The 10,594-nt window shown below is 45.4% G+C and overlaps 1 protein-coding gene across 1 annotated transcript in view; it reads right to left on the reverse strand.

The window, feature by feature from the left end:
- Fat2 (FAT atypical cadherin 2) overlaps positions 1–10,594 on the reverse strand; it is an 86,008-nt gene that overhangs the window by 36,203 nt on the left and 39,211 nt on the right. The window contains exons 5-9 of the mRNA XM_021178298.2: positions 10,170–10,195; positions 9,366–9,713; positions 5,271–5,481; positions 2,643–2,782; positions 1,088–1,369 (exon numbers count right to left, since the gene is read on the reverse strand). Coding sequence (XP_021033957.1) covers positions 1,088–1,369; positions 2,643–2,782; positions 5,271–5,481; positions 9,366–9,713; positions 10,170–10,195 — 1,007 coding nt within the window. The remainder of the gene's footprint in view (positions 1–1,087; positions 1,370–2,642; positions 2,783–5,270; positions 5,482–9,365; positions 9,714–10,169; positions 10,196–10,594) is intronic.

Genomic DNA, 10,594 nt, shown 5'->3' on the forward strand with positions numbered 1-10,594 from the left:
AAGAAAGAAAGAAAGAAAGAAAGAAAGAAAGAAAGAAAGAAAGGAAGGAAGGAAGGAAGGAAGGAAGGAAGAAAGAAAGAAAGAAAGAAAGAAAGAAAGAAAGAAAGAAAGAAAGAAAGAAAGAAAGAAAGAAGAAAAGAAAGAATCCTGATCCTAAAACAGATGTTCAAATCCCAACCCCAGCTTTCTCATAAATAACTATATATAACTATATGGTAGTTAGCTTTTTTCCTTCTTCTTCTGAGGGTCTCAGACATAGGTAAGAGGAATGCACAGGGTCAGCGCTGGGGTAGTTAGGGAATGTAGGGTGTAAAATTCAGGGTGGCTCTCACTCTCTGAGTCACAGAAGCACAGGTCTCAGACAGTAAGCCCTCTTAAACTGTTAGATCCCACAGGCTTGCTTGCTTGCTTCTTGTCCTTGTCTTAGGCTGGAGGATCTCTGGGTCCCTCCCATGTCTGACAATACATGACTCTACATGGCAACCCTAAACCACAGAGTGGTCAAAGATCTGTTGTGGGTATTTGGGGTGAGTCCAGAGAAACCTGGCAGGAGATTCCTTGCCAGCCAACTAATCTACCTGTATCTTCACTCCAAGTATCCCTTAAAGAAAATGCCTGTGACCAGATGTGAAGTATTACACATCTGTCCCAGGGTTTATGTTGTGACTGTCTACATACCTGCCTCCTCAGGGACCAGCATGTCCACTCTATCTACCTACATGCAAGCCCACTGTGATTTAAATATTAAATGACCCCATAGGTGCATGTGTTTGAAGACTTGGCGCTTAGATTGGGAAATTTATGGGAGCTTTAAGAGGTGAAGGCTTATTGGAGAAAGTGGGTCATTGGGAGTGGGGCTTGAGGGTTTATAGCTTGGCCTCACTTCCTGTTCACTCTGTTTCCTGTGTGTGGATGAATGTGAGCAGCCAGCCTCCTGCTTCTGCTGCCATGCCTCTCTGCCTGCTGCCATGTCTTCTTCCCCATGATGGACTGAAGCTTTCTGGAACTTTCTCTCTGAAGATGCTTTTGTCAGGGTATGAGAAAGTAACTAAGATCCAAGTCCTTTTCTGTTCCTGTGTTTACTCACCATAACTGTCAGAATGTGCTGAGAGGGCCCGGAGTGCAGGTCCAATGTCCCCACTGTCACCAACACTCCACTGCTTGGATCCAGCTGGAAGAGGTTGGCACTTCCAGGGTCCCGACTGCTGTGGATGGTATAGATGAGGCCCTTGCCGTGGTCTTGATCTGTGGCTTGGACTTGGAGGAGTTCAACCCCAGGCAGTGTGTCCTGGGGGACCCTGACGTCATAATGATCCTGCAGGAACTGAGGCCGGTGGTGGTTGATGTTGGCGATCATAAGGATGTGGACCTGGGCAGGGGGACAAGACACAAAGAGGCAGATTGTGATGTACAGTGGCACAGGAATGATGTTTGCTGGAACTTCACGGTCCCATCCATGTTGGCAGTGTCTGGAAAGCAGCTGCCTTTCTACTCAGAAAATAGCTACGGAGGTGTTTCAAACTAACAAGCTTTCAGATACCAGATTTTCCAGTAGACAGGGTTTCTATGTAGCCCTGGCTGTCATGGAATTTGCTCTGTAGATCAGCTAGCCTCAAACTCAGAGATCAACATGCCTCTGCTTCCTAAATGCCTGAATTGAAGGCACATACCACCACATCTAGCTTGCCACTGATTGTGTGTGTGTGTGTGTGTGTGTGTGTGTGTGTGTGTTTGGCATGGTGTTGCTCATCTGTAATCCCAGTATATGAGAGTCTGAGGCAGAATCACCATATAGTCTTGGCCTACAAGGTGAGTTCCAGGCTAACCTGGTTGACAGAGTAAGTCCCTGTGGTGGTTAGTGTTGTCAACTTGACACAAACAAGAATCACCTGGGAAGGGACTTTTGAAATGTTGTCTAGATTAGTTGGCCTCTAGACATATCTGTGAGGGAATTCCTTGATTATATTAATTAAGATAGAAAGACCCATCTAATGCTGCACCATGCCCTAGGTAAGGCATCCTGGATTATATAATATTAGAGAAAGCAAGCAAACTCTAGAATGCATGTATTAATCCATTGCTTTTTACTCTTGACTTGGATATAATGCGAGCAGCTGCCTTAAGTTTCTGCAGCCTGGGCTCTTTGCCCTGAAGAACCTTAACCTGGAACTTCAAGCCAAACCAACCCTTTCGTTCTGAAGTTGCTTTTGTCATCGGGGTATCTTATCAGAGCAATAGCCAGAGACCCTATCTCAAAAAACAAACAGAGCAATCTCATTGGGCTATTTCTTCAAGCAAAATGTGTAAAATCCCAGTATTTGAAACGGCTTTACTCTACAACAGTCAAAGCAGAAGTTGAGAGCCACATGGCACGTCGTTCCTCATCCCCACTGTAGCCCTTAGGGCAGACTATCTTTAATTAAAACTGTTTGGATAAATTCTATCACTGTATGGAGATGTAGAACAGGGAGGGGGGATTCTCCACAGCTACAGAAATGGAGCTAGACTGGTACCCAGAACGTAGATTCCAACCTCACTATTCTTTAAGGAATCTCATATCAGCAGAAAGCCTTTGGTAGTCTTATACCAAGTTCACCTCTGATCTCCTCCCAAGCCAGGGGCTCTTGACTAAGGCCTCTCACCTGAGTGGCAATGGTGTGGAACCCATCTGTCACCTCCACAGTCAAGTTATAGCTAGACTTTCTCCTTGTATCAAGAGGTCTGGCTATCACAATGCTTCCCGTGGTCTTCTCAATGTCAAAGTCCATGTCCTTATCCCCATCTGGAGGAGGGAAAGAGCAGATACAATGTCAGTGAATTAGGCAGCTATAGACCAACCTGGACTTGGCCACAGACTTAGAATACTTGGTAAGTGGCAGCCTTAGCTGACTTTGGCTGACATGTCTGTGGGTGTCCAAAGAAATCAGAGGGTCTAAGACTGTATGGGAATGGTAGCTATCTGGTGACAGACTGGAGTATATTTCCTTGGGAGATCAAAAAGATGTTATACTATTTGTCTGATTATCAAACTACCTAGAGAAACACAGGTCTGTGAAGGCCAAAGAGGCCTGTGGGAAAAACAAAAGCTGCTGTAGAATGTATTATGCTTCTGGGATTTTTATTGCTTGAACAGGTAATATCCCACTCACCCCATAGGCTCATTATTTGAATGCCCAGTCCTCAGATGGAAGCGCTCTTTTGGAAGGAACTCTTTTTGTGGAAACTTAGGATCTGGGTCCTTGGGAGAACCCCTGGGTTCTTCATGTCTCACTTGTTTCTTGGTCAGCTATCAAGTGAAGAGCAGCCCTGCACCACACATACCTGCTGCCATGCTGTTCTGCATGGACCCATGATGCTCTGCCTGAATGCACAGACCTAAGCCATTGTGGGCTGAAGATTCAGAAACCATGAGCAAAAATGACTCACTCAGAGATTTTTATCACAAATGGAAAGTGACTGACTCAGTGATTAAGATACATGGGGGATGGTGGAGCCAGACTCATAGCTTCATCATAGACTGTGCAAACTTTGAGACACAAGGACAAGTGAAAACCAGTCTGTGCAACAAGAGGAAGTTGATTTAAAAAAAAAAAAAGAATTCAGAAGGAAAGGCTTAAGGGGTGGAGCAGGAAGATAGGGGTCAGGGTTAGATAAAGACTAAACGTGTGAAATGCCAGGAGGACTGGAGAGATGACTCAGTGATTAAAGCCTGCTGCTGCTCTTCCAGAGGACTCAAGTTCAGTTCCCCGAACTCAGGTTGAGTGTCTTAAAAATGTCTATAACTCCAGTCTCAGGGGTTGGGGGCCAAATGGCTTCTGCAGGCATCCACACTCACGTGGCACAGCCACAAATAGGTACACACATGTCCACGCAATTCAAAACTAAAAGATTCTTTAAAAAGAAAAAGCCAAAATTAAATGTTTTAAAAAGAGGATGTGAAGTTGAGAGGGAGGTGTGTTGGGGATTTGTAAAGGGGAGGATATGATCAAGATACTGTAGATACATATATGAGATCTGCAAAGACTAAATTTTAAAATATTAAAGATAACATAAGTAAGTATGCTATAGAATATCATGAAACTCTTTAAATATCTACTAAGCAGAATTCTGTTCAGTTATGCAAAATATGTTTATAATATATTACATATAAAATACAAAATATTTTAATATAGCCCCATGAGTATGTGGGTGTGTTCATAAAGAAACACATAAACATTATAACAGTGAATTATATTTGGATTGGTAGGACTTTCAGGGATATTTGTTTCTTCTTTACACACATTTCTGGTTCTTAAATGTTATTTTGGTTCATGCATTAATTACACATTGAAGAAAAAAACCCAAACAATTAAAAGAGCTGAGAATAAGAACTAGGAGTCTAAGAAGAAGTCCAGGATCTTGGGCCAAGTGTGTATCCTACTCTGCCTCCAACTCAGACTGGAATCTGCTGCAGCAAGACTCCATGGTCCAGGCAATGGTGAAATGGAGATATTAAAATTTTAAATTTATGGATAGATATCAGAAAGTCTAAACAACAACAACAAACTTTTACATTTATACGTAGATTTACATTTGTGAGTGGTCACAGGTGTATACATGTTACTGAAAAGGAGACCCAAGTATTCCTCCATTTCCCAGAGGGCTCTATGCCCCTCAGATATTTTGTTTGTTTTGTTTTAAATACATGAACAGGAAAACCTTGACAGAAAGGAATGCTACAGCAGAGCCACCCACCAGAGCCTGGATCCAAGAGCCACTTAGAATGACAAGGAACATGGATGAAGTCAGGATGTGGATCTCTGACAGAGCATCAGCCTTGAGTTCAATCTCATGCAGACACACTTACATGCACATGTGCTCATGCTTGCATGGGCACACACACACACGAATGGAACTTAGGACAGGTGTGGGGAAAATGACCCTTTGCTAACCTTGGGCTCAGTCAGCACTCTGCCCTGACTTGATGCTTTCTCTCTGGGTCTCTCTGGACTATTCTTCTAAGATCTCCTAGGTATTTGGTATAACTAGGGTCCACCTAGTCATTATCTTGACATTATTAATATCACAAATGGTCAAGCCAAGGTGTTGGCTATAACAGAAAAGGCCTGACAGATGTGTTGTTCCTTCTACCCAATGTCCCAGAAAACCAGGGAAGAGACAGTCAGAAGAAGAAAATGAGGGGCTGTGATGGAGCAGGTCACTAAGAAGGACAGGGTATTGCATCAGGTGGGGATATAAAAATAGAGGAATTTGTTCTCCTTGGTCCTCACCTGAGATGTGGAACCAGAAGAGGCCAGGTCGTCCCTCTACACTGATGACTCCCAGCATGTGGTTCACAGGGTCTGTCTCCATGACTGCAAAGCTGTAGTGGGACTCATCAAAGGACAGTGGGATGGAGGATGGCCGAGGCTGGGGAATCCATTCGATGTGTAGCCGGACACTGGTAGAGAGTGCTGGCTGCCCACTGTCTGTTGCCTTGATCTAAGAAAATACCAAAAGCCCCGTGAGTCATCATGGGAGTGGCCTTCCACTCACTCACCCACTGGACACACACTGGAAGGATGATGCTAAGACAGGAGCTCTGTTGGTAATTAGGCAAACACTTGTCGCCTATATTCTAGAGTCTCTTGCTAGGTGGAAAAGCAGAACAACAAAACACTGACACCGCTAATATTGGTTGCAAACTTGATCCGTGTGGTGGTTTGAATGAGCTATGACTGCTTTTGGTTCAGATACTTGAATGCTGGATCCTCGGTAGACAGCAGCGTTTGAGGAGGTTGTGGAACCTTTAGGAGATGCAGCCTTGCTGGAGAAAGTATGTCACTGGCTTTGAGGGCTTATCATTTTGCCCCATTTCCTGTTCCGTCTCCCTTTGTTTCCTGTGTGTGGATGACATGTGAGCTCTCTGCTTCCTGTTACCTTCCTGTCATTATGAACTCTCTCCCTCTGGAACCATAAGCTAAAATGAATCCTTTCTTTCTAAAGTTGCTTTTGGTCATGGTATCTTATCACAGCAATAGAAGTAACTAATGTAATGCCATTGAGGAATATCTAGGAGATTAGTAAACCATGCCCTTGGGTGTCTCTGTGATAGCATTTCCAGAAAAGATTAGATTGCAAGGGCGCTGACTTAAGTAATGGGTCAGTCCCTTGATGTGCTCTTAGTATGAAGCAAGTATGATGGGAGATGATGAGAAGTGGGCATGGGCTGAGACAGAAGTCACTAAGGCACATCTTTGGAGACTATGTCATGCCTTAGTCACCACCTGAATCTCTTTTTCTCAGCTTCCTGGTCAGCCATGAAGTGAATGCTTTGTTCCTACCGCATGATCCTACCCATGATGTTTGCCCAAATGGGGATGGCCAAGTAATCACAGACAAGGCCCTCTAGAAATGTGAGCCCAAATAAATCTTCCCTCCCGTAAGCTGCTCCTGTCAGGGATGTAATCACAGTGATGAGAAGGACTCCCCCCAAAAGCCACTCTCTCTTACTGCATGGTAATTCCTAAGTTGGGTTTTGTACTCATAGACGGCAAATCACTACCAACAAACATAAACTTAATGAATCAGACTCACCAAGCTCTGCTATGATCAGTCCTCACCCTAAGCTCCGTGTGCAGCCTTTAATCCTCCACTGTAGCCCAGGGAGACATACTGCAGTAATTTATCTCCCCTTTGTAGTTAGAAGCAGGGACTCCATGTTCATCCCCTGAGTTCATACTGTGGGTCACGTGATGCATCGGCAACAAGGCTGGGCTTCAGTTTAGTGGTGTGGTATGAGAACTCAGGACCTGTCTTTTGACACACCTGCATCTTAGCCTCAGGTCACAGAGATTCAAAAGACTTAAATGGCTTGTCTGAAGAAGGGCAGTCCAAGTCAGTGTCTCCAGACAGGCGCTGCTGTCCGTCACTCAGGAAAGCCCAAGGTCTTTTTCTCAGAGAGAATTCACTTATATTTGCTCATGGGCCCCAGAAGCCTTTGCCTCCACTCTCCTCCAACTTCTCAAGGTTATTGGATGCTTATGCAGGAATCTCTGGGGATTAGACGTGTGGCTTGATGCGCAAAATAAACTCCAGGGTGCTGGAAATGCACCTAGACAGGTTCAGAATGAGGAATTACTCTGAGAAGGGAGCGGCGACTGGCCACAGCCACGAGGGTGTGGTATCAGGCAGGCCATTTTCACCTGAAATGATTCAGGGTGTTTCAATGGATTTTAGGGCTTGGGGATGTGGCTCAGTGGTAGAACACTTGTCTAACAGATGCCATGTGGCTGTAGTTGGGTGAGAACCCAGGCACTGGGTGATCGAGAGATGGGTCAGCAGTTAAGAGCACCTGCTGTTCTTTCAGAGGATCTGAGTTCAGTTCCCAGCATCTATGTCAGATAGTTCGCAACCACCTGTAACACCAGCTCTGGAGACATCAGTTGCTTCTAGCCTCCACAAGTGTCTACACTCCCACATGTGTACACACACTTTCTGGGGAAAAAAATTAGAGATGGAGCATGCCTTTCATCCCAGCACTTAGGAGGCAAGAGATAGGTGAAACCCTGTGAATTCCCAGCTAGCTTAGTCTAAGTAGTGGCTTCCTGGCTAGCCAAAGCTACATAGTAAGACCCCATATAAAAATATAATTAAAAACCAAGTAAATACATCTTTAAAAAAATATCCAAAAGATCTATCTTGATTCTGAGACCATGGTTCATTTTGCTAAATTGTTATTTGTAAGAACAGGGGAATTCAGGGTCCTTTTTTGTCCTCAAAAAGAGAGGCGCACAGTCCACAATTCTGCTCCCCTGGGTGAGAGTGGAGACACCCTGGTTCCCTAAGGGAAGACAAAGAAGGTGATCTCCCTCCTCCTGTGCCCTCACAGAAATTCACCATCTGGGACCATTCTTCTACAGAGACCCTCCAGGCTTTCCTTACCTGCTTCACCCTGTTAGAGTCTAGGGATGGTTTGAGCATGTCCCTCAAAGCTTCATGCACTTCAAGCTGGGTTTCTAATGAAGCAGTGCTGAGGTTGGGGAGTCTTTCTCAAGAGGTGAAATCTAGGGGGTAGGAGAAAAGACTCGGCAGTTGAGAGCACTGCTGCTATTCCAGAGGACCTGGGTTCTATTCTCAGCACCCACATGAAAGCTCAGAACCATCTGTAACTCCAGTTTCAAAGGATCCAACAGCCTCTTATGGCCTCCACAGCATCAGGCATGCAGATGGTACACACACATACATGTAGGCAAAACACCTATACTTACAAAATAAATTAGCAAATAAACTTTTATTAAGAGGCAGAGTCGCTGGGCAGTGGTGGCCCACGCCTTTAATCCTAGCACTTGGGAGGCAGAGACAGGTGGATTTCTGAGTTCGAGGCCAGCCTGGTCTACAGAGTGAGTTCCAGGATAGCCAGGGCTACACAGAGAAACCCTGTCTTGAAGAAGAAGAAGAAGAAGAAGAAGAAGAAGAAGAAGAAGAAGAAGAAGAAGAAGAAGAAGAAGAAGAAGAAGAAGAAGAAGAAGAGAAAGAAAAGAAAGAAAAGAAAAGAAAAGAAAAGAAAAGAAAAGAAAAGAAAAGAAAAGAAAAGAAAAGAAAAGAAAAGAAAAAGAGGCAGAGTCAAGGGACTGAGGGATGGCTCAGTCAGCCAAGTGCCTGCCTTTCAAGCACAGGAAGTGAATCCCTAGAAACTATTAAAAACATCTGGGTGCGCTGATGGACATTTGTAATCCCAGCACTGGGGTGACAAACACAAACACAGGTGAATCCCAGGCCCACTGACTGCCAGCCTAGCCTACCTGATGAGGTCCAGGTCAATGAGAGAGTGTGTCTCTCTCTATATATGTGTGCCTAAAGATTAATAGTGCATGCATACCCACTGAAGTGAGTGCTGCTACACAAGAGTACACATGTATACTCTCTCTCTCTCTCTCTCTCTCTCTCTCTCTCACACACACACACACACACACACACACACACACACACTCATACGTACATTCACAAGAAATGAAGTTTAGTGATGGTCTTTTTAGGTGCAACTCTTTGAATGGATTAATGATGCTCCACCAGAACAGGCTGTGAGTGTCTCTCAGGAATGAGCCTGCCCCTCTCTTCCACCTCCTTCTAAGCTAAAACACACAGATAGATAGACAGACAGACACACAGACAGATACAAACACACACGCACATGTGCACACATATACACACAAGAAGGAAAGAAAGAGTGAAAGAAAGAGAGAGAGAGAGAGAGAGAGAGAGAGAGAAAGAAAGAAAGAAAGAAAGAAAGAAAGAAAGAAAGAAAGAAAGAAAAGATAAAAAGAAAACAAAAGGACAGTCACCAGCCACTTCTGTCCTCTAGCAGGGCAGCGCTTCCCACTCACCGTTAGGATGTTGTACTCTCCGGCTGCGAAGGTGCTGCTAGAAGATACAACTCCTGTGACAGGGTCGATTCTGAAGCTCTCCTCATCACTTTCCTCAATGCTGTAGGTGATGCTGCCGTTGAGACCTTCATCAGGATCTGAAGCCACCAGCCTGTACACAGGCTCCGGGGAGAGGGGGCTCAGTCTTTCCGAAAGGCGGACATTAAAGAGCTTGTGGGAGAACATGGGTGAGTTGTCATTGACATCCAAGACACACACCACCACCCTGGAGGTGGACCTTAGTGGCGGGTCCCCGTTGTCCTGCACAGTCACCTGTAAGACAAAACGATGTGTGAGCTCCTGTGCTGCCTCTGTGAAGCAGTGTCTAGAATTACCACAGTCCAAGCATGGCTCACACCATGTTAGAGCTGGTTGCTGTTACTGCCACAATCTGACCATGGAACGGCAAGAACAGAAGGGAACCACAGAAAACCAGAAGTCACTGCCATAAAAACCTGGCCTTCAAATGGAAGGCGCAGGGCCTCTTCCTGTGATTGCCAGAAGCCTGTTCTCTGCTTGGGTTAGAAAGCATTGATTCAGGAATGGGTAAAACCTGGGTCAGACCTGCTGCCCTAGACCCAAAATAACCTCCAACTTGAGAATCATGCACTGCTGGCGCCAGGACCCAGTCATCTGACACAGCCATGGGCCTGACAAGGCGCTTCCACTCACAGTGCCTCAGAGGCTGAAGGGTGGCTCAGTGGCACAGCTTGCCTAGCAGGCATGAGGCCCCTCACTCTGCATGTGAAAGCAGCCATTTAGAACTTCTAGAGCAGTGGTTCTCAACCTTCCTAACGCTGCGACCCTGTAATACAGTTCCTCATGTTGTGGCGACCCCAACCATAAAATTACCTCGTTGCTACTTCATACTGTAATTTTGCAGTTGTTATGAATTGTGATGTAAATATCTGTGTTTTCCAATGGTTTTAGGTGACTCCTGTGAGGTGGTCATAGCCCACAGGTTGAGAGCCAGTGTCCTAGACTTTAAAGATTACTGAACTGGGAACTTAAGGGTGTTTGGGTTCTTAGTGACAAATGCTTTCCCTTTCCCCTTCCCTTCCATCTATTTTCTTCCTTCCTCCCTTCCTCTCTTCCTCCCTCCGTTCCCCCCTCCTTCTCCCTCCTCCCCCTCCTCTTCCTCTTCCTCCTCTTCCTCCTCTCCCTCCTCCTCCTCCTCCTCCTCCTCCTCC

This window comes from Mus caroli, chromosome 11 (genome assembly GCF_900094665.2).
Source record: "Mus caroli chromosome 11, CAROLI_EIJ_v1.1, whole genome shotgun sequence".
Classification (NCBI taxonomy): Eukaryota; Metazoa; Chordata; class Mammalia; order Rodentia; family Muridae; genus Mus; species Mus caroli.